General features: G+C 45.4%; 1 protein-coding gene across 2 annotated transcripts in view; it reads right to left on the bottom strand.

Moving 5' to 3' along the window:
• SCIN (scinderin) overlaps positions 1 to 27,587 on the bottom strand; it is a 128,362-nt gene extending 100,775 nt beyond the window's left edge. Inside the window, exons 1-3 of one of the 2 annotated variants that reach the window (XM_088453141.1) lie at positions 27,312 to 27,587; positions 12,441 to 12,595; positions 8,795 to 8,956 (exon numbers count right to left, since the gene is read on the bottom strand). In XM_088453141.1, coding sequence (XP_088309267.1) covers positions 8,795 to 8,956; positions 12,441 to 12,595; positions 27,312 to 27,504 — 510 coding nt within the window. In that variant the 5' untranslated portion in view covers positions 27,505 to 27,587. Of the gene's footprint in view, positions 1 to 8,794; positions 8,957 to 12,440; positions 12,596 to 27,003; positions 27,021 to 27,311 lie in introns of those variants that run through there. The other variant, XM_088453142.1, reaches the window with a different exon arrangement.
• Positions 27,588 to 27,877: the final 290 nt, after the last annotated feature.

Below are 27,877 nucleotides of genomic sequence, written 5' to 3'. Positions count from 1 at the left end.
AAACAGAAGCAATATGTATTGTAAATAATACCAGTGGCCTGATGCTCAGTCATGCTCAGCGGTGGCTCCTACCCTTCTTGACGGGGGGGGGGGGGGTGCCTGCTGTGCTGCAGTTGCCATTCTGGATTGTCAGTGTTGTGCCGCCTGCCAGGTCCAATGCCCACAGACAGTGGATCTAACAAGCACCAGGATAAGCGCATTTGCACAAGCACCAACTTCTAGGGTCTGCATTGGCTGCAATCCCTAAAAGCGGGGTAGGGCCAACGGAAAGGCAGGGGAGTGGAAGCCCTCTCTCTGCTAATTGTGGTCCACACTGGCAGTCCCTGGGGAAAAACATCTCCCCCTGGGACTGCTGTGTGATTAGCCGATAGTGCCTCCCATGAGAAGTCACTGCTAATGCAGCCATTGTACAGATTCCATATGGCTCACTGGAAGTGGGGGATTTTACTGTGGGCACTGCAAACCTGCAGCCCCTAGGTAAAATCTGCCACTGGTCACACGTAATGCAATTACTCTGGATGCCCACTGCGAATGGAATGTTAATGCAACTATAGATTTTGTAGGTATATTAGGACATATTGCAAGTGTGATTTTCTTTTTATGTGAAGTTATAAGTCTGCCCCACACAGATCAAAAGAATGTTATTGCCACTCAGGATTGGTGTAATTCATTAGAATGTATATATCTAAAGACATCCTGTGACTAGGAAACCCAATTAACAGAGTAGGGACTCATAAACAAGGTCTATTGTCTGTGGCCACATGTTGAGTACTGGGACATGTGAATCTGGTACTGAACACAGCAGGGTTATGCAGAACTAAACAGAGAGCAGTCAGAGAACAAAGTCAAAATCATATATTATCTGTTTTTGATGTAAAAATAATATGTCTATAACTGGTAAGAGCTTCCAAAATCATAGAAATATATCAGAAGTCTAAACGCAGGTTAGGTGTGATTCGGAAATCCCTAAGATTTATGGTTTTGAAGAAATTAGGTATCTAACCAATCACATTGCAGTAATTTTTTAGCTCATATTATATCTTAAAGAATGGAGATTGCTACATATCATATTTATTGTAGTTATTTCACAAGGGATATTGGACCTCATTCAGAGCCACTCGTAAGCGGCAGTACGCTCGTTCCGAGCGATGTTTGCACATCTGCGCATGCGTACGGTTTTTAATACACATGCGCGAACCAGTCAGTGCGGCCGAAAATTGTTTGTTCGCTATATAGCGAGTGCCTGCTATTTTGAGTGACAGGAGGAGGTGTATGTGGGTGGTAACAGGGGAAGGTGCTTGAAAACGGGGAGTGGAGATCAGAACGCAGGCATGCTTAAAGGTCAAAGCGGGCGTTTTATGGGTGTGCATAATTAATACAGCAGCGTCATTGACCACGTCACTGAGTTATTTTATAGCCAGAACTGCTCGCAATATAGTGGTAGGAAAAACCAACCACAAGAATAGCGAGCAGTTCATACGCTGTTCGATGTACTCGATTAATCTAATAAATAGCGGACATGACGTATGATGCGAGCAGCCAGGGGGCGTTTTTATCAAATAAACGACCGCATGTTTTGTTCGCTCGTTCAGACATGGAGGCGGCAACAGACCGCAAGGAGCATACGGTTCATTTGAATAGCCACCCCCTTTTTCTGAACGAGCGAGCGCTAATTGCGAGCGGCTCTGAATGACCCCCATTATGTACAGTTATTTGTACTCAAGTTAAAAATTTAGTTGCACTTACCTGGGTGGCAATGTTCGGTAGTGGTGGTCTTCTCATTAGGAAGACCGTCGGCTGCGACATTAGCATAAAGACAGGCGCGACTGTGTAAAAAGACGTGGCCGCGGCTGCAATAGTGTCCTCTCTGAATCAGGCCCACAGTAGTCTCTTATTTAGGAGAAGACCTTTAAGATTTACACTTTCCATTTCGCTTTGGGTCTGAATAGTGATTGGGACAATGAATCTCCTTTCTCATTAAACTATTCTTGGCAATAACACTCAGTGACTCATAAATAACTAAATAATTCCCTTTTTGCAGAAACTGGATGCTGACTTCTGCATTTAATTGGTTCACTATATCTATTGGAATTAGTACTATACTATTTATGTTTCTTAAGTTCTCCTTCTGGGATGGACATTTTAATTTTCTTGTTTTTTTGTGCAATATTATAAACTTTAAATGACTGCTGTGAGACTGCTCAGCTAGAATAATCATTTAATTGCTGTTCATGTTAATCTCATTTGTGTGTTTATTGTGGGGATCTTTATTACACCAATAGATAGTTGTTAGCACTAGATCTGTGGTTGAGCTCACACAAACGAAACTGGGTTATGAGATTATTTTGTAGTTGCCCATGACAAGTTTATATTAATAAAGTAGAGATTTTGTTCCCACATATCTGTATAGTACAAATTGACTTTGCTTTTTCACATAGTTTAAACATGTTTCAATCAAGTGAATTACACACTAGAAAAACTCAACACATTAAAGTCACCATTCTCAAGCCATGCTATATTTTTTTGTGCAATTGTATCATGGAAGTTTTAGCCTTCATATAAAAAATGGTTGACTATATATAAGACAATTTTTCTCATGTGGTTTAATACATAACTGATGGCAGATCCATTAAATAGTGCAGTACGGTATCTTTTCCTTTGCTTTCATTTACTAGTGCAATAGTATTTAAGTTTTTATACTTTAATAGAGTGCTGTCATGCTTTCACAGGGAGCTTAAAAAAGGCTACGGCGGTAGCCGAAATGTGCGTTGCTGCTCTCCTTGTTTTTTGGACTTGTACCCTCAGCATTCACCTATTACCAGCGCCAAGCCGTCTTTTCGGAATCGGCCAAGTATAAAATACAAGGAATTAATTTTGGCAACTGCTCCTCCCATAACATGAAAACAACAACCATCACACACCCATAAAAAACAAACATTGATCAATTAATTTGGGGACCCACGCGGCTACAGAGACTGATGGCATATGGGAGTGTTATTCCACTGAGGTACGGGACTCCCTTCAACCATGGGTATTACATTTTACCAACGTCGCCTGAGGCTGCTGATGAGAGGTAGACGGCAAATACTAAAACTCTCAATAATACACCAGACCTACATTTCCAGCTGGGGTGCTGGGAAATAGATGTCCTAGGGGTCTATTTACTAAGCAGTGTTAGGAGACAGAGTGAAAAATGTTAAGGTGCCAGCCAATCAGCTCCCAACTGTCATTTTTCAAACACAGCCTGTGAGATGACAGTTAGAAGCTGATTGGCTGGCACCTTATTACTTTTCACTCTGTCTCCTAACACTGCTTAGTAAATAGACCCCCTAATGTTGATAACAAATTGAGAATGACTTGTCTTACCACTTGTGGCAAGTGAGGATTTTATTTTGGATACAAAGTGCAATAATTCCATTGGATACATGAGACTAATTTTTTCCTATTCATAATATGTATCGTATCTGATGCATCAGTGCACAATTGAGCAAATAAGCTGAATTAAATTGTGATTTTGTGTTTTACTCCAGAGACCCCTGACTGGAGAATTTTTCCTGTTTGGGAAACTAATTTATGGTTCCTATACTTAGGGCCAAATGTAATAGGTAGTCTGCTTTAGTAACAGTACAATCTCGCACTTTCTCGCACTTTTAAAAAGTGCGAGTTTGTACTGAAACTCGCAAATTCAATAGCCTGCAAACTTTTCAGCTTGAGGCTACTGCATTCGCGGGTTTAGGCGAGTTTAGGACTATGTAAACTGACACCTTTTAATGCGCATAGCATTAAAAGGCGCGAGTTTTAGAGAAGCCATCACAGATCAGTGAGATCCGTGATGGCTTCTGTGTGTGTGTAAAAAAAAAAAAACGTGCACCCCCTCCCCAAAAGCATAACCAGCCCCGGGCTTTATAAAGAGCCTGTTCTGGTTCTAAAAATTCAGGGGCCAAAATGCGTAGGGGGCCCCTGTATATTAAGAACCAGCACAGGGCTTTGGTGAGCTGGTCCTGGTTCTGGAAAATCAGGGGACAAAATGAGTAGGGGTCCCCTGAAAATTCCAGAACCAGCACCGAACTCTTTCTAGCGGGGGGGATAATGCCACAGCCAGGGAAAACCTTTCACCGGTTTCGCCGGCCAAAGCATTATCCCTGACCGCTAGTCAGTCCAGGCTGGGGATCCCTGGGGAGTTGGGTACCCCCCCAATAAAGGGGTACCCCTCTCCAGGGCACCCCAGGCCTAGACTGATAGCCCGGGGCTATTTTTAGAACCAGAACAGGCTTTATAAAGCCCGGGGCTGGTTATGCTTTTGGGGAGGGGGTGCATGTCATTTTTTTTAAATGTTAAAACATTTAACATAAGTACACACAGAAACATGTACATATCTCATGGATATGTGCATGTTTCTGTGTTAATCTGACTTGCTCAGGATGTACTCGCTAGCCTGAAGCAGGTCTATTATTTGGGGACTTTTGGTAATCTTTTTTTTAGCGAGTCTGAAACAGACACTCTATTACATTGGGCGAGTTGATTGTTTTCAATGTAAAAACATCTGGATGCTAGTTTGACAATGGAGAGTTTTAGTAACTCTGAAAAATGCGAGTTTTAGTGAACAGACACCCTATTACATTGGAGAGTTGTGAAAAATTGCGAGTTTAGCACCAAACTCGCAATTTACCAAAATAGACTACCTATTACATTTGGCCCATAGAGTCTGATCAACTCTATTTTTTATAATTCTATCTATATTGTTATCAGTATGATATATATATTCCTTTAGGTAGTGTATTTATTGGTATTTATGTCTATGTAAATTTATGTACTTTTTCTGACCATAGGTGTGGGTAATTAAACCTATACAATTTTTACGTGTGTTTGAATTAATGTCCTGACTGGGGTATTTAAGCGCAGTATATTGCCTTTTCTGTACTGTTGTGAAGAGGTAGCAAAAAACTATTTTTTTACTGCTGCATAAATACTTGTTTCCTTGATCTGGGTAAGCACTGTTTTTTCTTTTTATGCTGGTACAGGTAACCTGTAGTAACATCTGTGAGTCTTATGCCGCGATGGGACACAATAGTACAGTTAAAATTGCCTGCATTAGTCTAATGTATTATAGATGATCGCAGTATAAATATTAGAGATGAGCAGTTTGGTTTTCCCGAAAACCGAACACACCCGAACTTTGGGATTCTGAGTCAAAACGAGTCTGACCTAAAAACCGTATCCCGTATTTTTGATCGTATGCACGTCCCTCCCTCGTGATTTCAGGTGCCAAAATTGACTGGAAATGAGTGGAAATTAATATTATTGATGTTAATAATACTATAGGAGCAAAAACAGGTCCAAGTTACATGATTTTAGCTGTTTTTATCAATTTTGTAAAGAAATCCAAAACCAAACCGAAAAACTTGAGGGTGGTGTTAGCAAAACCAAAACCAAAAAACAAGGGTCCGCGCACATCTCTGATAAATATATCGTATAGCGCTATGGATTGCGCTGTGATTATCCAAACGACCTAAAAGTTACCATAAGCGGCTCAGATAGTTACGGGTTAGATGACGTGTGATTGTATAAGATTACAGGTCGACTAAATTTCAATATATTAAATTGTAGATTTTTTTCAACGGTTTCCAGATACAATGTGAGATATTTGTATTATGATATAAACTTTTGGCAGTGGTGTCATTACTTGTGCACGCATTGATTTACTGGTGTAGATATAACCTGTTCTAGTAGTAATAACTAGAGATGTGCGCCGGACCATTTTTGCCGGATTTGGATTTGGTTCTAATTCGTCGTCCGGCTTTGGATTTGGATTTGCCAAACTGCGGTGACTGGCTTTGGATTTGGATTTGGATTTGGATTTTTTTACAAAAACGTACAAAAAAAGCTAAAATCACATAAATCGGTCTTTTTTTTCTTCCTAGAGTATTATTAACCTCAATAACATTAATTTCCAGTCAATTTAGACCATATCACAGCTTATAATATTGTTTTCAACATTATTGGCCAAAGGTTGCAGTGAGCTGACTGGTTACTAAGCGACAAAGCAGCGGCACAACGACACAGACACCACAGTATAAAGCACATCTATGACACATTGCCACACAGCAGCGGCAGAAATGAAAAGTAGTGCACCCACCCAGTGGGGTACGGCCAGCAGAGTCACAGTACTTGTTTACATAGTGGGCTACGGCCCTAGGAGTCACATTGCACAATCTTATTCACATTACACCGCACATAGTGCCTGATTCACATTACACCATAAAGTAGTGTCTCTTATTTATGTTACGACACACAGTAGTGCCCCTTTTACACAATGCCCACAGTAGTGACTCTTTTACACAATGCCCACAGTAGTGCCCCTTTTACACAATGCCCACAGTAGTGTCCCTTTTACACAATGCCCACAGTAGTGCCCCTTTTACACAATGCCCACAGTAGTGGTGTCCCTTACACAATGCCCCCAGCAGTGGTGCCCCCTATGCAGTCCCCTTAGTAGTAGGGTCCCCTATGCAGTGCCCCCAGTAGAATGCCCCCCAGTAGTATGCCCCCCATTAGCAGGCCCCCCCAGTTATATGGCCCCCCAGTAGCATGCCCCCCTATTAGTATGCCCCCCATTAGCAGCCCCCCCAGTAGTATGGCCCCCCCAGTAGTATGGCCCCCCCAGTAGTAGGCTGCCCCAGTAGCAGGCCCTGCCAGTAGTAGGCTGCCCCAGTAGTAGCCCCCCCAGTAGTATGGCCCCCCCAGTAGCAGGCCCCCCCCAGTAGTAGGCTGCCCCAGTAGCAGGCCCCCCCCAGTAGTAGGCCCCCCTAGTAGTAGGCCCCCCCCAGTAGTAGGCCCCCCCCAGTAGTATGGCCCCCCCATTAGCAGGCCCCTCAGTAGTATGGCCCCGCCAGTAGCAGACCCCCCCAGTAGTATAGCCCTCCCCAGTAGCAGGCCCCTACCAGTAGTATGGCCCCCCGCACCTCCAGTAGCAGACCCCCCCAGTAGCAGACCCCCCCCCAGTAGAGCCTCCGGCCGTTACACAAGTAAAAAAAATTAAAATAAAAACTTACCTGTATCCCCGCTCCCGCGCCGTCCGCTCTGCTGTCACACGCTGAGGAGGGAGCCGGAAGACGGAGCTCATGTGTGAGCTCCAGCCGGCTCCCTCCGTGCAGCAGCCAAATGAGAGTCTGTGTGACTCTCATTGGCTGCTGTAACAAACACACAGCTGCCGCTGGCGGCTGTGTGTTTGTGTCTGTGTAGTGCAGACCGCTATCACAGCGCTCTGCCTTACACAATAGGAGCCCTGATGTCGGATTCTCTAGTGAGAATCCGACATCAGGCGGCCGCCGTTCGGCCCCGAACGGGGATCCGAGTCAGGCGGTGAACACCCGAACAGGGTTCGGGTGGACTCGGATCCCCAATGTTCGGAGCGGTTCGGATTCCACAGAATCCGAACCGCTCATCTCTAGTAATAACCAACAGTTTAATTTAGATGTCAGTTACTAAGGTACTATCATACTACATTTATGATGTAACAGTATTACATTTATGATGTAACAGTACTACATTTATGATGTAATAGTAAAATACTATTTATAATGTATAAGGAAGGACATTTCTTAAGAGTGTTGAGTATGTCTAAATTTTGATTTTTAACACAGTCATCATGAAAAATGTATGATGTTTTGAAAACACCAATATCTCAATGATATAATTTCGGGACAGTACTTGCTAATTAACCTGGCTAGCAGTAAGCTGAGGTAACCGGTAACTGTTATGCTGCGTATCCACTAGGCGATTAAAATGAGCGATTGAACGATAACTACATCGTTATCGTTCAATCGCTCATTAACCATTCACAAATCGGCATCAATCATCGCCTTAACATGCCGGTCAATCTGCCGATAACGACAGATTGGCCATGTTCAGGGATGAGGGAGGGTGCCTGCACAGAACGACATATCATTCAGTGTAGGCACTACAGGGGATGAGGAACGACTGTACGATTACGATGTTGTAATCGTACTGTCGTTCCTCTATCGCCTAGTGGATACGCACCTTTAGTGCTTATACCTGTAAGATATAAAACAGTATATTTGCATGGACAATTCAGAAGCTGAATAGTTACAAGGTCAGTACTTTGAATATGTTTTGTACAGTATAAAGGTTTAAAAAGCCTATAAAAGATAATATTGGACTGTATATGTTTATATCCTGAAGACTTGTGGGGCATCTGATGGGGATGCTACAGTACTGTTCCTGCAAATATACACAACTCTGAAATATAATACAGACCTCTGTATTTCAATGTATAGTACAAGCCAAACAGAATTACAATGACTTGATCTGCCTGGATTGTATTATAGTTTATCTACTGGTACTGTAGGTATTACCTTCCCAATATTTGTATTATGAATTATGTGATCTCCTTCCTTATGTATTGTTTATTGTTCTCTAACCCCATTCATGTATTATGTTACGGTAATGACCTGTACAGATCATTCAAGGTCACATTTATTGAATCTGATCCAGTGATGGTTATGGGAAAATAACTTGAATTTAGGAAATTCAAAAACATAAGGGAGTTGGAGGGGCTAAGGCATTATGACCTATATCGGGCACCTGCTACCCATCACTCCCTCCACCAATAAAAACATAACGTTGAAAACAAAGAAGTAAATAACAAATAAACAGTATATCTAACTAGCCCTCTGATGTGCTCCCATAGGCGTGTGCCTAGTTAGCCCTTATGGTAGATACAAGCGGAGAAGCGCAATGAGGCATCAAAATAATATCAAATCATCTGACTTACAGATCCAAGATCAATGATGAAACAGTCTCCACTATTGAAGCTGGACCAGCTGAGAGGGACCTCTGTAGCCCGGATGACCCTCCTTCCCTTGATGTGCAGAAGTCTTTGCGCACTGAGATCATTAGTAACCACATGGGTGAAGCCAGAAGCCACCCCGCCGGCCTGAGAAATAAATGGAGAACATAAAAGAACATTGTTATTTTTATTACTACTCTTTAATTACATAGCGCCAACATATGGAGCCATCCACAATCCACTACCTCAGGGACACGAACAGACACACAATGATGCCAACTGAATCAGCTAATTAACCTATCAGTATTTTTTTTTGGACTGCGAAAGGAAACCGAAGCCCCCCCCCCCCCCCCCGAGGAAAATCACACAAACATGAGGACAACGTAGGAACTCGGACTGCGACTCGAATTTGCAGTTTGCATTCGCAGATGGTGATCAAGATTCACCAATCATGTTAGAGGTTTTCTGTTTGTGTTAAAATTTGTATTTTTAACTATTTTTGATTTTTAAACATTATTTAAATAATATTTTTTTAAATAGTAAAAGTAAAGTATTTAATAAAATTATATTTACAGAGCAGTGTTTGCAATTTGAGATTCCCCATACACAGTTAAATATTGTTAAAATGTATAATTTTAATCTCGAATGTGTCTGAGCCGTCTCGATCATGTGCGTATCAGCCCGCCCACCTGTGGTTATGGCCAAAACACCGAAAACATGGTTGAACCCTGCTCAGTTTTATAGAACTTCATCTGGAAAATTGATCAAAACTTCTAGAGACTCCAGTGAATTTTTGAACTGGCTCAACGAATTGGCTTACGGAATGCCTGGATAAAACACATAACTTCACTCAATGAATTTCTTCCTCTGTCCAAAATTGTAAAGGTGCTGTCGTATGCGTTTAGGTACAGTTAATACACAGTTAATACAACCACAGTAAGAATTGTTTAAAATCCACTCATATTTGTGCATAAAGTTGTATATTATACCTGGGGATACAACTCACCTGAAGAATTCTGTCAGAGAAAATTGCTTTGTCACACTGTCACTCATTCACCCAGATAACAGACCCATACTGTACGCTAGTAAATGCTGTAGGTGTGTTCATGAACTAGTCTAACAGAACTCTCATTTTCTACAACTGAAAGTATGTTTTGCTAAATAAGAGCAAGACATGTATGCGCTAATGGGGTGTGGTATAAATGGTTGACAGTACAGGTTGAGTCTCCCATATCCAAATATTCCAAAATACTGAATTTTTTTGGCTTGACTGAGATAATGAAACCTTTGATTTTTGATAGTTCAATGTACACAAACTTTGTCTAAGGCACAAATTATTACAAATATTGTATAAAATGACCTATAGGCTGTGTGTATAGGGTGTATATGAAACATAACTGAATTTCATGTATGTACACAAACTTTGTTTGAGCCACAAAATTATTGAAAATATTGTATAAAATTACCTATAGGCTGTGTGTATAAGGTGTATATAACACATAAATGTATTCTGTGTGTATATTTGGGTCCCATTCCCAAGATATCTCATTATGATATGCAAATATTTCAAAATACGGAATATTCTGTTATCCAAAATACCCCTGGTCCCAAGCATTTTGGATATGGGAGACTCAACCTGTATTAAAGTTGACATTCAGAAGGTCAACACCAGAAGGTCGACTGGTTGTGAATGTCGAGAGTAAAAAGGTCAACATGGTCATTAGGTCGACTATCATTCTTTAGACATGTATTTATGTCACCAGGGTTAAATAGTTGACACAGTCAAAAGGTCGACATTTTCATATTTTAGCCTAACACTAAACCTAAAAATCATAAAAAACCCATATGTCAACATTTATTGTCAAAATGTAAATGTTGACCGGTTGACGGTGTCGACCGTTTAACCCTGACAACATAAATACATGTCTACAGCATGACGGTCAACCTAATGATCATGTCGACCATTGTTACTGGCGACATTCAGAATGTCAACCTTTTTATTGCTGACCAATCGACTGGTATCCGCACTAATGAACATTTTGGTGGGTGGTCAGGTCCATTTAAGGTAGGCGAATCGGAGCGTAAGATTTAAACACTGCTCAATAATAAGGGACTATAGTTAGATACAGTTGTGATTCTATGAGAGGTATTCAATTGTATCGCCGCCTTGTGCACCTGACAGGAGCTATTCAATTCTTGCTCCTGTCGGGCGCGATCAGCTGCCTGCAGAACATTTCAGCTCGCAGCCCAAGGCATACCTCCCAACTGTCCCGCTTCCAGCGGGACAGTCCCGTTTTTCTGGGACTGTCCCGCTGTCCCGCCCGCGGGCCGCAGTGTCCCGCGGTGGGGGGAAGTTGGGGAGAGCACACCCACTGCTTGGTTGGTATATGAAGTGGCACAGGTCTAAAAGAGCAATATATTTCTTAACCAGTTTCTATTTGTCTCTATGTTCTGTTTCAATAAAGACTGGTGTGTGTCACCATGGAAACATGCACTAGCCCTACGGGAGGGGCAGTCCCTCCGTCCGAGTATGGCCCTCCTATGTGAGCGGCTGAGCGGCCATGTGCGCAAACACTTTCACCAACACGCCCGCCACGCTCACATAACGCGCCCATAAGCCGGACCATCTCCGTGCGTGCGCAGACACCTCCCAGTAAACCACCTAGGAATGGCCACTACATTTTCCCTTCCCCGTGCGTGCCTAGGAAATAGCTAATACGGACACAATCAGGACGAATGCGCCGTGCGACTTAGACACATGCGCAATAGCAAAAAATCTCTCTGCTGCGTCCGACAACAGAAGTGCGTCCAACCCTGAATCAGCCCACACTGAGAGCTGTGAGCCTGCGACACTGGGGGGGGTCTATTTTCTAAGCCATGGATGGAGGTAAAGTAAACGGCATTAAAGTACCAGCCAACCAGCTCCTAACTGTAATTTTTCAAACACAGCCTGTGACCTGACATTTAGGAGCCGATTGGCTGGTACTTCATCTCCGCTCACTATATCTCCATCCAAGGCTTAATAAATAGACCCCTGGGTCTGGCAGCCATATTTGTTTGCTGACTCTATAATACTACGCATATCTTTCCTTACAACAGTTGCCTGTCCCTTAATACAATACAGATGTGTACTCTTGTATCTTTGCTGCTGATGCGGCAAATCGTGCGACGTATGGTGTAAGTCGCACACCAGCGACTGGGTACACCTGCTGCATTTACGCAGGCAATCCGTAGGATTGCATGGTGCGAAGAATGTGTCTGTATGGCAATTTGCGTGGCGCAATGCGTCTGCACGTTTGCCGTCAAAGCGGGAAAGATGGAAGAGGACACATCGGTAGTATTGTAAATGGCTTATTCTCAGTTTCAGAGAGACCTTTGTCATCTACATCGCTTCTTAATTATTTTTGATACATGTTTATGACACCTATATAAAAAGTCAGCAAAATGGCTTCTTGTCAGTATATTTTCTGTAAATAAAGAGTCGGTGCATACATAGTACGGTATGCTGGCGTGACGCATTCCCAGAAAGCAGACGGCAGATTTAATGAGCCACAACTCTCACCAGTCATTATTATAATTGTCGGGAACACTGGGAAGATCATTACAGTTCTGAGTCGCATCTTCACTTTACCTTGTACTTAATTCCACCTTTGAAGTATCCAACAAACACACTTGATTCGTATCCTTGCAGCTCCCGGTACTGAATGGGTTTCCCTCCCAGGTAATCATCCAGCTGCACGGTGAATATAGCCGCACATGTGCTCTCATCCTGGGAACATTCTTTACCTGGACGGGGGAATATAAATGTATATGATGAATGCGACACCTTTATAAAATGGACATCTTGGGGCTTCTCACGCCAGAAAAACTCATTTATGCCATTCACAAAGCTTTCTTCATTCATTTATTCATTCAATAATAACAGTTTACAACTAGGTTCCCCCATTCAGCCAATCAGATATTTCGGTTCTGATTTCAAAAAGTTGCAGCAGTACGCTTTATTATGGGCTTATCACATGTGTATATACACATAAAAGGCAAATAATATATAGGTGAAATAGGATTTCATAGTGAGGTTTCCACCATTGATTTCCAACACTTTAACGCCACATTTGGGGCCTTATTCAAAGGAGAATGCAGCTTCGATGTCAGGCGCAAGCAGAAAATGTTTTTAGCGCAATGCGTATGCGTCCTGATGCATGTTCAGATGCAATTTCTGCGCCTCCATAGGCCGTGACATTAGCGTAAAGATGCAGTCTCTACTGCTGCAAAAATAACGCAGTTGCGGCTGCAATAGCTTGCACCTCTCGTATTCTTATTTTCAGGGAATAAATGTGAACAATCTTTCAGAGTGTCTCAAATCTGTCCCAGACATTAAGAAAATGTGCTGGAGTGATCTTACATCCTAAAAGCATTTCATTTCCGCAGCACTAGCTGGCACTGGCCAAATCATACATTAATTAGGGGTGTGCACCGGCCACTTTTCGTGTTTTGTGTTTTGGTTTTGGATCTGGATCTTTCTTCGTGTTTTGGATCTGGATTGGTTTTGCCAAAACCACCCTTCCGTGTTTTGGGTTCTGGGTTTTGTGTTTTGGATCTGTATTTTTTTTTTAAAAAGCATAAAAACAGCTAACATCACAGAATTTGTTGGTTTCTCTGCTCCTATGCTATTATTAACCTCAATAACCTTAATTTCCACTCATTTCCAGTCTATTCTGAACACCTCACACCTCACAATAGTGTTTTCATGTCCAAAAGGTTGCACCGAGGTAGCTGGATGACTATGCTAAGCGACACGAGTGGGCGGTACAAACACGTGACCCATCTAGGAGTGACACTGCAGTGGCAGACAGGATGGCAGTTAGAAAAACTAGGCCCCAAACTGTACATAATGCAAAGAAAAAAAAGAAGTGCAAGATGGAATTGTCCTTGGGCCCTCCCACCCACCCTTATGTTGTATAAACAGGACATGCACACTTTAACAAATCAATCATTTCAGCGCCAGGGTCTGCCACACAACTGTGGCTGAAATGATTGGTTCGTTTGGGCCCCCACAAAACAAGCTGGCAATTAATGTGTCCCTGCACAAACTGGCTCTACGGAGGCAAGATGTCATCCTCATCCTCCTCATCCACCGATTCCTCACCCTCTTCAGTGTGTACATCCTCATCCTCACAAAGTATTAACTCGTCCCCACTTGAATCCACCACCACAGGTCCCTCTGTACCTTCTGGAGGCTGGTCTCCCTGGAAGAGCTGATAATTCATTTTGATGAACATCATCTTCTCCACATTCTGTGGAAGCAACCTCCTACGCCTTTCGCTGACAAGGTTCCCGGCTGCACTAAACACTCTTTCGGAGTACACACTGGAGGGGGGGCAACTCAGGTAAAATAGAGCCAGCTTGTACAGGGGCCTCCAAATTGCCTCTTTTTCCTGCCAGTACAGGTATGGACTGTCTGACATGCCTACTTGGATGCTGTCACCGATGTAATCCTCCACCATTCTGTCAATGGTGACAGTATCATATGCAGTGACAGTAGACATGTCAGAAATTGTTGCCAGGTCCTTCAGTCCGGACCAGATGTCCAAACTTGGTCCTGCCTGCCCTGCATCACCGCCAGCGGGTTGCTTAGGATACCTAAGTTTTTTCCTGGCAGCCCCAGTTGCGGGAGAAAATGAAGAAGGAGCCGTTGACGTGTCACGTTCCGCTTCAGCTGACAGTGTGTTCACCAGCAGGTCTTTGCACCTCTGCAGGCTTGTGTCGGCCGGAAAGAGAGACACCACATAGGCTTTAAACCTAGGATCAAGCACGGTGGCCAAAATGTAGTGGTCTGATTTCAACAGATTGACCACCCTGGAATCCTGGCAAAGCGAATGAAGGGCTTCATCCACAAGTCCCACATGCCGAGCGGAATCGCTCCATCTTAGCTCCTCCTTCACTTTCTCCAGCTGCTTCTGCAAAAGCCTGATGAGGGGAATGACCTGACTCAAGCAGGCTGTGTCTGAACTGACTTCACGTGTGGCAAGTTCGAAGGGCTGGAGAACCTTGCACAACACGGAAATCATTCTCCACTGCGCTTGAGTCAGGTGCATACCCCCTCCTTTGCCTATGTCATAGGTGGATGTATAGGCTTGTATGGCCTTTTGCTGCTCCTCCATCCTCTGAAGCATATAGAGGGTTGAGTTCCACCGCGTCACAACCTCTTGCTTCAGGTGATGGCGGGGCAGGTTCAAGAGTGTTTGCTGGCGCTCCAGTCTTCGGCACGCAGTCGCTGAATGGCGAAAGTGGCCAGAAATTTTTCGGGCCACCCAAAGCGTCTCCTGCACACCCCTGTCGCTTTTCAGAAAATTCTGCACCACCAAGTTTATTGTGTGAGCAAAACATGGGACGTGCTGGAATTTGCCCAGATGTAATGCCCGCACAATATTGGTGGCGTTGTCAGATATCACAAATCCCCAGGAGAGTCTAAGTGGGGTAAGCCACTGGGCGATGATTTCCCTCAGTTTCTCTAAGAGGTTGTCGGCGGTGTGCCTCTTACTGAAACCGGTGATACACAGCGTAGCCTGCCTTGTAACGAGCTGGCGTTTCTGAGATGCTGCTACTGGTGACGCTGCTGCTGTTGCTGCGTAAGGTGATACATCTACCCAGTGGGCTGTCACAGTCATATAGTCCTTAGTCTGCCCTGTTCCACTTGTCCACATGTCCGTGGTTAAGTGGACATTGTGTACAACGGCATTTTTCAGGACACTGAGGACACTTTTTCTGACGTTTCTGTACAGTCTCGGTATCGCCTGCCTAGTGAAGTGGAATCTAGACGGGATTTGGAACCGGGGACACACTACCTCCATCAATTGTCTAAATCCCACTGCACTAATGGCGGATACCGGACGCACGTCTAACACCAACATAGCAGTCAAGGCCTCAGTTATACGTTTTGCTTCAGGATGACTGCTGTCGTACTTCATCCTCCTCGCTAAGGACTGTTGGAGGGTCAATTGTTTAGTAAAAGTAGTGGTGTTCCTACTTCCTCTCTGGGATGATGAACGACTCCCAGCAGCAGCAACAGCAGCAGCGGCAGCAGTAGGCGTAGCAATGCAGGATCCTCCAGAGGAATCCCGGATAGGAGAGTCAGTCATGCCAGTGACATGACCTGCAGGACTACTTCCGATCCTGACTAAGGAGGAAATTGACGAGGAGGGAGTTGACGGTGTGGTTTGCAGGCGCTTGGATACAACAGGACAACGGGATTTAGGTGTCCCTGGACTGCTTACGGTCTTAGCCAAAGTTTCTGAACTTGACAGTAACTTTTTATGAACGCGCTGCAGGTGCCGTATAAGGGAGGATGTTCCTAGGTGGTTGACGTCCCTACCCCTACTTATTTCACCTTTACATATGGTACATATGGCAAGACAGTTGTTGTCCGGATTTGGATAGAAATATTGCCAGACCAAAGAGGTGGAATGTTTGGTCTTCTGCCCAGGCATGACCGTGATGGGCTTTTTCATCCCACGGACAACAACTGTCTCCCCCGGAGCCTGATTTAAACAAACCACATCACCATCAGAATCCTCCTCGCCAACTTCCTCCTCAGCGCCAGCTACACCAGTATCCTCATCCTGTTGTACTTCAACAGTGACATCTTCAATTGGCATATCAGCAAGTGGACTGTGGGTGCTCCTTTCAGCACTTGCAGGGGGCGTGCAAATGGTGGAAAGAGCCACCTCTTCCCATCCAGTGCTGGGAAGGTCAGGCATCGCAACCACCACCACACTTGGACTCTCCTTGGGGATTTGTGATATCTTCTTAGAAAGCACAGTTCTTCGCTGTGCTTTTGCCAGCTTAACTCTTTTGATTTTTTTAGTGGGAGGAGGGCTTCCATCGTCATGTGAAGCTGAACCACTAGTCATGAACATACTGGGGATCGACCTTAGCCGTTCCTTGCCACTCCGTGTCGTAAATGGCATATTGGCAAGTTTACGTTTCTCTTCAGCTGATTTAAATGTCTTTTTCAAGGTCATTTTCCTGAACTTTGCCATTTGGGATTGTATGTGCCCTCTACTATGACATTGGGCATCGGCCTTGGCAGACGACGTTGATGGCATGTTATCGTCTATGTCATGACTAGTGGCAGCAGCTTCAGCACTAGGAGGAAGTGGTTCTTGATCTTTCTCTATTTTATTTTTATCGGAGAAAGTTTGGTCCTCCATTTATGTTATATCGATTTGATATATACGTGCGGCTAAACACAGAAAATATTTTTTTTTTTGGTTTGGACTGGAGTGTACTTTGGGGGTTACAGCACCCTTTAACGGTCAAGCCAGCCGGCCCTTTACTTATGACACAGGCGCACTCTTGGCACTACTTTGTTGATGCACGTGCGGCTACTGCGCACACAATTCACAAACACAGAAAATAATTTTTTTTTTGGTTTGGACTGGAGTGTACTTTGGGGGTTACAGCACCCTTTAACGGTCAAGCCAGCCGGCCCTTTACTTATGACACAGGCGCACGCTTGGCACTACTTTGTTGATGCACGTGCGGCTACTGCGCACACAATTCACAAACACAGAAAATAATTTTTTTTTAGGTTTGGACTGGAGTGTACTTTCGGGGGTTACAGCACCCTTAACGGTCAAGCCAGCCGGCCCTTTACTTATGACACAGGCGCACGCTTGGCACTACTTTGTTGATGCACGTGCGGCTACTGCGCACACAATTCACAAACACAGAAAATAATTTTTTTTTTGGTTTGGACTGGAGTGTACTCTCGGGGGTTACAGCACCCTTAACGGTCAAGCCAGCCGGCCCTTTACTTATGACACAGGCGCACGCTTGGCACTACTTTGTTGATGCACGTGCGGCTACTGCGCACACAATTCACAAACACAGAAAATAATTTTTTTTTGGTTTGGACTGGAGTGTACTTTCGGGGGTTACAGCACCCTTTAACGGTCAAGCCAGCCGGCCCTTTACTTATGACACAGGCGCACGCTTGGCACTACTTTGTTGATGCACGTGCGGCTACTGCGCACACAATTCACAAACACAGAAAATAATTTTTTTTTTGGTTTGGACTGGAGTGTACTTTGGGGGTTACAGCACCCTTTAACGGTCAAGCCAGCCGGCCCTTTACTTATGACACAGGCGCACGCTTGGCACTACTTTGTTGATGCACGTGCGGCTACTGCGCACACAATTCACAAACACAGAAAATAATTTTTTTTTTGGTTTGGACTGGAGTGTACTTTCGGGGGTTACAGCACCCTTAACGGTCAAGCCAGCCGGCCCTTTACTTATGACACAGGCGCACGCTTGGCACTACTTTGTTGATGCACGTGCGGCTACTGCGCACACAATTCACAAACACAGAAAATAATTTTTTTTTTGGTTTGGACTGGAGTGTACTCTCGGGGGTTACAGCACCCTTAACGGTCAAGCCAGCCGGCCCTTTACTTATGACACAGGCGCACGCTTGGCACTGCTTTGTTGATGCACGTGCGGCTACTGCGCACACAATTCACAAACACAGAAAATAATTTTTTTTTTGGTTTGGACTGGAGTGTACTTTGGGGGTTATAGCACCCTTTAACGGTCAAGCCAGCCGGCCCTTTACTTATGACACAGGCGCACGCTTGGCACTACTTTGTTGATGCACGTGCGGCTACTGCGCACACAATTCACAAACACAGAAAATAATTTTTTTTTTGGTTTGGACTGGAGTGTACTTTCGGGGGTTACAGCACCCTTAACGGTCAAGCCAGCCGGCCCTTTACTTATGACACAGGCGCACGCTTGGCACTACTTTGTTGATGCACGTGCGGCTACTGCGCACACAATTCACAAACAGAAAATAATTTTTTTTTTGGTTTGGACTGGAGTGTACTCTCGGGGGTTACAGCACCCTTAACGGTCAAGCCAGCCGGCCCTTTACTTATGACACAGGCGCACGCTTGGCACTGCTTTGTTGATGCACGTGCGGCTACTGCGCACACAATTCACAAACACAGAAAATAATTTTTTTTTTGGTTTGGACTGGAGTGTACTTTGGGGGTTATAGCACCCTTTAACGGTCAAGCCAGCCGGCCCTTTACTTATGACACAGGCGCACGCTTGGCACTACTTTGTTGATGCACGTGCGGCTACTGCGCACACAATTCACAAACACAGAAAATATATTATTTTTTTAGCACTTGGGGGGAGCACCCCTGATGGACAGAGCACCCCCTGGACAACACTACAGCACTCCTTTAGGACTGGGACACTGCACAGGACTTTGGAGTGGACACAGCCCCTATGGAGAACTGACTGCACAACACAGTCCAGCCAGCCCCTATGGACTTTGAAGTAGTGGACACAGCCCCTATTAACAACAGCAGCACAGCACAACACAGCCAGCCCCTATGGACTTTGAAGTAGTGGACAACAGCAGCACTACACTACACTACACTACACAGCCCTAACTCCCACCCTCCCTCTTCACTGTCCACAGCCGAGTGAGAAAATGGCGCCGACGCGGGTACCTTATATAGGATCCAAAACCCGCGAGACTCGGAAGGCGGGATGATGACGTTTTGCCTCGATTTCAGATCCGAGTCAGGCGGGAAAAGTCGAGCCTGACTCGGATCGGACTCGGATCGGGGGGGCTCGGGGGGGTTCGGATTTCAGAAATCCGAACCCGCTCACCCCTAACATTAATAAAGGGCAAAAATCACTTTACATTGAATGCTCCCATAATGTAATGAGATCTGGGAAACCCGGCTTGTTAGCATTCGCTCCAGTCATAAAACCCATCTAGGGAACCCCTAGGCTGCAGAACCAGCTCTTCAGAGAGAAGGAGTCAGGACTGACATGGATCTTGGTGTGCTTGGGGCAGGTCATCCAGGGGCACTAGGGCAAAACCAAGGCGTTTCCACACCCAATACATCCGTGAGACCCACAGTAGTGTCCCTTCCAGCATGGCAGCCAAGTGACACTCGGGTATTATTCAACTCAGTAATGCAAAGCCTGTGATATATATATCTATTATATAATATAATAATCTGAGAAAAAGGGGGATAGAACAATGCAAGAGGGAGATGGACCGAAAGAAGCAAGTAGAGAGGGGTAGAGACAGAGAAATGGGGATGGAGAAAGAGAGATGGGGAGGAGGGGGAGAGAGATGAGGGAGGTATGAGGAGAGTGGCGGGGGAAGAGGGGGAGATGGATGGTAAAAGAATAAGGGGTCTATTTACTAAGCAGTGTTAGGAGACAGAGTGAAAAGTGATAAGAAAGTGATAAGGTGCCAGCCAATCAGCTCCCAACTGTCATAATTCAAACACAGCCTGTGAGATGGCAGGTGGGAGCTGGTTGGCTGGCACCTTATCACTTTCTTATCACTTTTCACTGTCTCCTAACACTGCTTAGTAAATAGACCCCTGAGCATCAATACCGGAACTGCAGAACTACCAAATCATCATCATTGATGATCCACAGCGCCGTCAGCCGTCTGACTGATGGCTGTCAATTGCTGCTACCTGTCCAGGATTGCCACTTTACACGGGAGATCGGGCACGAGAAAACAAGTGAATTCCGCCCATAGAATGTCGACAGTTCATTTTAGGGTTAAGGTTAAGGTGTGGTTAGGGTTAGGTGATACTTGTATGCAAACCCACATTGTCGACATGCCAACTGTCCACATTCACAATGTCGACACTCTAGCAATGCCAACATTAAGTCAGCGCCGACAGTGAATGTCGACATTTGGCATGCCGACATTCAGTTCATGTCTGCATTTTAAATATCGACATTCAGCCCATGCCGACATTATGATGTTGTGCCGACATTCTGCAAGTCAGCTCAAAGGCTGTGACCCTCAAATACATTCCTGTGCTGCCACTTTTACAGATAACATCAGGTTACATTGTACTGTGGTTCTGATTCAGAGCTGTACGCGGCTACTGTGTGATATATCCTAATGCCGCAGGAGACGTCTCTGCGTAAATAGACTCATCCTGACGATTTCTGTGATCCGCAGCTGCGACAGAAGGCGCAGCCATCGGAGCACTTGCGTGACCACCGGCCATCTGAGAGTCACTTTCAGGTTACTCAGGGACGGTTGGTGGTTTCACGCCGCCAAAGCCGGTGAAGCTGTGTACAAGGACGCAGCCACTGGCATGGCCAAAAAACGAGGCCAACATGCCCTGTTGTTTGGGGCGCTGCCGGACGCTGCCCCAGCTCCGCCCCAAACAGCCGCAGCATGAAAATCAGGCTGCCGTCTCCGGGCACTGTGAACTAGCTCATAGAGGGAGATCTGCACATGCTCAGTACAAATTCTGCGTAAACGTCTGACATCGGCGTTGTACGAAAACCATCGAGTTTGCATACATCTCTGAATCCAGCCCTATATGACCTACGTCATTGCAACATCATGTATCCCGTGTACACTATTACTGCAGTTCATTTTATTTTTACTTTTCTGCAGCTGAGCTGAAAAATTGGTTAAATTCGTGCAACAAAAGCATAATAATATATAATCCAGATTAAAGTGACCGAGGGGTTCATACAGGAAATTAATCTTTTGTAAATTGTTGAAAAAGCATTTTCTTTCTACACATTCCACAGTTACAAGTGCCTCATGCATATTTAATATCCATTAGGCATTTAAAATAAGGCATAAAATCATTAACTGTAAATTATTAGGTCCATATATTGCAAAACAGCCAGTCTCGCTTTTTGGCTCTTTAATCCTTGTTGTAAATCGTGACATGATTCAGAGGTGGGCGCTGCTGCCTCCGCTCGTGTATCTGTTACCGGAATCGCGGCTGATGTTATATGCAAATGTTAGCATCAGCCTTCCCTGCCTGCGTCTGAGTTTGCAAGATACCCACTTTCAGCCTCCCAGCACACTGTAATACCGCAGATGATACTTTAGATGCCACCATTGGCACACCCTCCGCACCTGCACCATCCCCATGTCATACGTGTATACTTATTAACAAAATCTACTTATTTCAGGATTGACATAATTTAGAATTGCAACGTTTTGTACATGGTAAACGCTTTGCAGAACGCGGGGGCTCATGGAAGGGTTCCGAATGGATCCCTCCCAGCTAGGAGCATCGCGTTAAGAAGCCGATAGGCTTTTATTGGGTAACGCCACACCTAGCGATGCGAAGCAGCAGAAAGCATGGCATTCTGCTGCTTAGTACATACGGGGAATACTGTTAAACCCCTGAAAACTGCATTTTCGGGGGTTTTACCGCATTTTCCCCTTTAGTACATCTCCTTCCAAGTTCCAATATAAATTATACAGAGAAACTTCTTTGAACAGACGGCTTTCCTTAATGCTCCCGATGGACCTAGTAACCTTCGTTCACAATAGACCAGCGGAAAGCTCCGTACCCAGCCGAGGGGCACAGTGATGTCTCACGGAATACTCAGCTAATAACTGCTACACGGAAATCTCATCAGAAAAATAATTTTGCTTGGCATCGCACCTGTCTAAATAAACAGATCTCGCTCGCAGCCTGTGCGCCCATTGCCAAGGTCCCGACTACAGAGACATTTATACTGTTTGTTTCTGTTTTGTTGTTAAATCTCCTTGTACATAATGGCATGAAAAAAGAGGCTACAAAACAATGTAGTAAATAGAACGGAACATGATTAAGCATAAAGGACTGATTGTGCTACAGTTAAATTGATAGAAAGCAAGAATGAATTGTACAGTATAACGGAGAGGAAGAGAAAAGACTAGGACCATATCTAGGACCATAATGTGTCACAATATATACCAATGGCAATGTTCTAGATGTCCCAACTCTTTAAACACCACAAACATAAGATGCATCGGGACGTAGTCGTCAAAACCCTGGCGCCGGAATTCCGACCGCAGACATCCTGACGGTGAGTATTAGGGTTAGGTTTAAGCAGCCCTCCAGCTGTTGTTGAACTACAAATCTCAGCATGCCTTGCAACAGTTTTAGCATGGTCAAATAGCAAAACTGTTGCAGGGCATGCTGGCATGTGTAGTTCTACAATACCTGGGGGGCCGCTTATTGTCCACCCCTAGGTTAGGGGATAGGCTTAGGCACTGGCGGAATGGTAAGGCTGCGGGAGGGGAAGGTTAAGGATAGGCTGCGGGGGGGAGGGGGGGTTAGGGTTAGGCTGCGGAAAAGTGGGTTATGGGGAGGGTTAGGTTAAGGGTTAGGGTTACTTACCAAATTCTGCCGGGATTCTGAGTATCTCAAGATGCCGCTGTCAGTATTCTAACCATCAGCATCCTGACAACCCAGGATCCCGTACCCAACCCGATGCACCCATTACCCAAACAGGCATTTTGTGGACAGAGGGCCTGATTCAGAGCCGGACGCTCTGACAAGAGCGCTCGCTCTGAATCTGGCCCGTCCTACCTAAACTTGGAGCGGCCTCCTGGCCGCTCGCATAGCTGTGGGTGACGACCCACAGCTTATGCGAGCGGCCAAAAAGATGGTCGCGATGGTCAAGACCATCGCGACCATGGGGCTTGCGACGAGACCCTTGCGATAGGGTCTCGTCTGCCGCAAGCCCGGAGTGCTTTTGGCTCTATCAGAGCCAAAAACACTCCCACACTAGTGATGTCAGTGGGGCCGAACCCAGATGGTAGGCGTTCCCATGGGAACGCCTCCGTCTGGGCAGCAACGTCCCCAGCACGCCCACCAACTCACCATCGACAGCACGCCCCCTTTGGTGCGAGACCCGGAGCGACGGTTTACCCGTCGCTCGCCGGGTCTCGACGGAGCAGCCTCCGTCGTGCGCATGCGCATTTGGGAAACACCGACCCGCTTGCGAGCGCTCAGCTATAAAAATTCACTGAGGCACGAGGCACTATGTTTTGTCAATATTTCATGTTATATATCAAATCAATAGACTGCATACTGTAGTGACTATTCCCACAACATGGAGGCCACCAGCACACGCTGCTGATAGAGACACTTTAAACTATACCAAAGTATTTAAAAATGTCAGTTTCCCACCAGTTTTCATCAGACGACTTGGAGACCTAGAAGTGAAATCGCTTTGCCGGATTCAGCAAGTCTGCTGCGAGAATATGCTAATCAGTGCATCCGCACGGAGACCGCAGCACAAGATGCAGACGCCCAGCCCCATACTAAGCCGCCCATCTCCCTTTACTCACAGCATGATCAGTACGCGAGATAGCGTAAACATCGGTAACATCGAGAACCATCGGACCCATTAGCATAATAGTGGTTGACCTGCCTCAGGATTTTTGCCACTTCCTGTGTACGGCTTACGGTATGGCTGCGTATGCCGCCGCACTGCCTTAATAATACACACCCCTATAACGGCGTTATAACGCCTGCGTTCACCTGACCACCCACCGTCACCACCCACAAATGGCACTTCCTGTCAATCAATATCAGAAGGGTTTGCGTGCACACTGCGTGTAGTCTGCGTACCATAACTCGGTCGCACTGGCTAGTTTGCGCACGCGCAGTGCGATGCATACGCAAAACATCGGCCAAGTGCGTGCGTCCTCTCCTTTGCGTGCCTTGCTGAATCAGGCTCTGAGGCCCTGATTCAGAGCCGGACGCTCTGACAGAGCGCTCGCTCTGAATCAGGGCCGGTCTTTGTTTTCTTCACCCACCCACAACTATAGCGAGCGGCAATGATGATGGTCGCGATGGTCAAGTCCATCGCGACCATCGGGCTTGTGACGAGACCCTTGTGGTAGGGTCTCTTTGCCGCAAGCCCCAGAGTGCTTTCGGCTCTAACAGAGCCGAAAGCACTCCCACTGATATCACTTGTGATGTCAGTGGGGCCGGCCCCAGACGGTAGGCGTTCCCATGGGAACGCCTCCGTCTGGGCAGCCACGCCCCTGGCCCGCCCACCAAAGGGGGCGTGCTGTCACTCAACATCGACAGCACGCCCCCTTTGGTACGAGACCCGGAGCGACGGATTGCCCGTCGCTATCCGGGTCTCGCGTATGCGCACGACGGAGCCGTCATCCGTCGTGCGCATGTGCACTGGGCCACCATCGACCCGCTTGCGAGCGCATAGCACTCGCGAGCGGGTCTGAATCAGGCCCTCTGTCCCTAGTGTCATGTGTGCAAACAATAAAAAAAGAAAGGACAAAGGACAAATCCTTGAGCCATATAGTTGGAGTTTCTCCTTGGGACAGGAAGCCAGATCTACACTGTTGCAAACTCTTGTATCTGGCACATATATTTGCCCATTGTAGTTAGTACTTTTTACTTTTTTACTGAAAATTTTATAAACATGATGACCAGCATTAAAACAGTGTGGCTTTTATAGCGCATTTGTGCATTGTACAGAGGTGTCACTTTATTCTAGCATACAGATGAGAGGCAAATAGTACAATGGCCAAGTGTCCATATTTTCCAAGGCCAGTTTTTAAAGATTTGGCCCTGAATATTTTTGCACCTGCCATACCTGCATCCGGGGACCACACAATGCATAACAACCTATAGGCGCTTTCCTGGGTAATGCCCGTATGTTATGTAACAGTACATTAGTATATACAAAATGTAACCCTTGCCAGTCATACTGTCTGTTAACATGCGCAGTCGCTTGGCATCGCTGTTTTTTTTTTACTCTTATACCTCATACCCACTGGCATACCCCCTAACCTCCCCTAATTGGCGAAGACAGTCCCGGTTTTCGAGCACTGATCCACCGTCCCACCCACAGAAGGCAAAGTTCCATGGAAGTGGGGATTCTCTCACTGCAGAACTGTGGGTAATTAGATGCTGTTTGTATGCGCATCTAAACAGTGCAGGGAGGAGCCTGGGGGCAGCCCAGCATCTCAGGGGACAGCCCAGCATCTCAGGGGACAACCCAGCATCTAAGGGGACAACCCAGCATCTAAGGGGACAGCCCAGTAGCTTAGGGAACGCTGAGCACGGTCCCATGTCCATCACTCTGGCTGTCCTCAAGCTCTCCCCCACACCGTTTCCATGCCACATCCCTCAGGCGCACACCTGCAGAGGGTCTCTCTTCTCTTTTGCCTCCTATATGTTGGGAGATATGCACTGGAGAATTTGAACAGTGTGTTAATGTTTGAATGGCATGTAAGCAGGTCTCACATAGCAAGTACAATTATTATCATGATCACTATGACATTAATAAGTTCTAAACAAGTAGTATGTGAGCCCCAAAAGAGATCTCAGATCGATGCAAAGGCAAAATGCAACAGAGGGGCTATTTTTTTACATATTAATGAAAAATGGTGGCTTGGTACTCAGATAAGGTACTCACCCATATCCAATATAGAGTGTAAGCTCATATGGGCAAGGCTCTCTCCCCTTCATGTGCTGATCGCAGGATTCGGTGATAAAATTACAAATCGGGAACTCACATGGATTTCACATATCAAACACAACTTCACACTCCATTTCACGGCATATCGCCATCATATCAAACATCGTATGAATAACACTGACATCAATGCAAATCATCAATTTACTAAGATTCACGTTTGCCAACAGTGGACGCTACCTTGGAAACAGGCTGCTGTTTGGCTGCGAGTGTATAGCCAATCAGGGGCCTGTTCCCATGCTAGCAGCTGCTGACTGGCTGGCGGGACTCCAAGTGCAGTGACACACGTGGGTCCTGTCACTTGGGCGAGCAGCGATATATGTACAGTATATACATATAACGCTGCTACGTCCGGCTGGTATGGATCTCACTGATCTGTACATGCTTCTGCTAAATAAGCTTCTAAGATTGTGAAATCACATGCAATTATGGGGCAATACGAGTGAACTTGCGCACGCCAGAACACGGTGAGTATCACCATTGAATGCCAATAGTCAGCCAAACATGCTTCTTAGTAAATTTGTGATTTACTGAGGAAAACGTTCTGGCGAGGAGCTGCGTTAGGGATCGCACACTAGAGATGTGTTCTCCAGGAATTCTAATCCACCCGAATTTCGTGAATCCGGGTAAATCCGGGTCGCGGTTCTAATTTTATTACGGTTCGGAATTCGGAGGTTAAATCCGAATATCGGGTTTAGGATTGCATAAATTACATGATTTTAGCTGTTTTTAAAACTTTTTATCTATTTTTTTTTTTTTTTTAAATCCAGATCCAAAACCTTGAATGAGATACAGATACAGATCCAAAACAAAAACACGGGGGTCGGCGCACATCCCTATCGCACACCAACACGATTCTTAGTAAATTTACCCCTTACACATATTAATAACTGATTTTAAGGAGTTCTTGGTAAATTGTAACAATCACACAGAGCACATTATACAATAAAAGAGAAAGTTGGGGAACTGTTCTGTGTAGTATTTGCAGGTGAAACATTAGAAAGCCGGTTGTATCTCGCCAGTTCTGACATGCTTTATATATTACAGGCTTATTAGCATAAACACACCTCTGTGTGTTATATGTTCACATGTGACAGGAGCAGCCCTCAGTCTGACATGCATGGTGAGGCTTACAGCAATCACACATGAACACATAGCTGCAAGCCAAATCCAACCTTGTGCTTACCCAGCCAGAAGTGCAGGTCGTAGTACTTGATGTTGTTCTTCATTATAGTGTGCAGAACTAGGTAAGCATCTCCCACATAAAAGTTACCATGTAGGTTTTCAGGTACCGGTGCCAGGTCCATTTTCTCAATTCTCCAAATCTGGAGCCCGGTCTTCTGCCCGGCGTTGGCAAACTCTTTGTGAGACGGAGCCATGGTGCTCTCAGCAAAGACCCGACGCACACAAAAAAGGGAACTTCTAAAAAAAAATATATCAGCTGTCTGCGTGCTGGATCCGGCTGGCAGTCTGCACTCTGCAGAATTAATGTACAACAGAGTTTTATAGTCTGTGCAGGAAGAGGGAGTGTTCTGTACAGTGATCACAGCCTCTCCCCACTGTACTACACACATACAGGACTTCTATTCAGCAGGACCTGTATTTATAGCGTAGAAATCATTTTATTTTTTCAAGGCAGCAGAGCTATTTTCAATTCTGCAACTGTTTTTACTGCAACCCTTGGGGATAACGGTTGCGAGTGTCCAGGGTCAGTCCCACGGTTTATAGATTTGTCCCTGTTTTTCAGCATAG

Source organism: Taudactylus pleione, unplaced genomic scaffold (assembly GCF_031769625.1).
Source record: "Taudactylus pleione unplaced genomic scaffold, aTauple2 ptg000571l, whole genome shotgun sequence".
Taxonomy (NCBI): domain Eukaryota; kingdom Metazoa; phylum Chordata; class Amphibia; order Anura; family Myobatrachidae; genus Taudactylus; species Taudactylus pleione.
The sequence above is the reverse complement of the archived record's forward strand: the minus strand, read 5'-3'. Positions and strand labels throughout refer to the sequence as shown.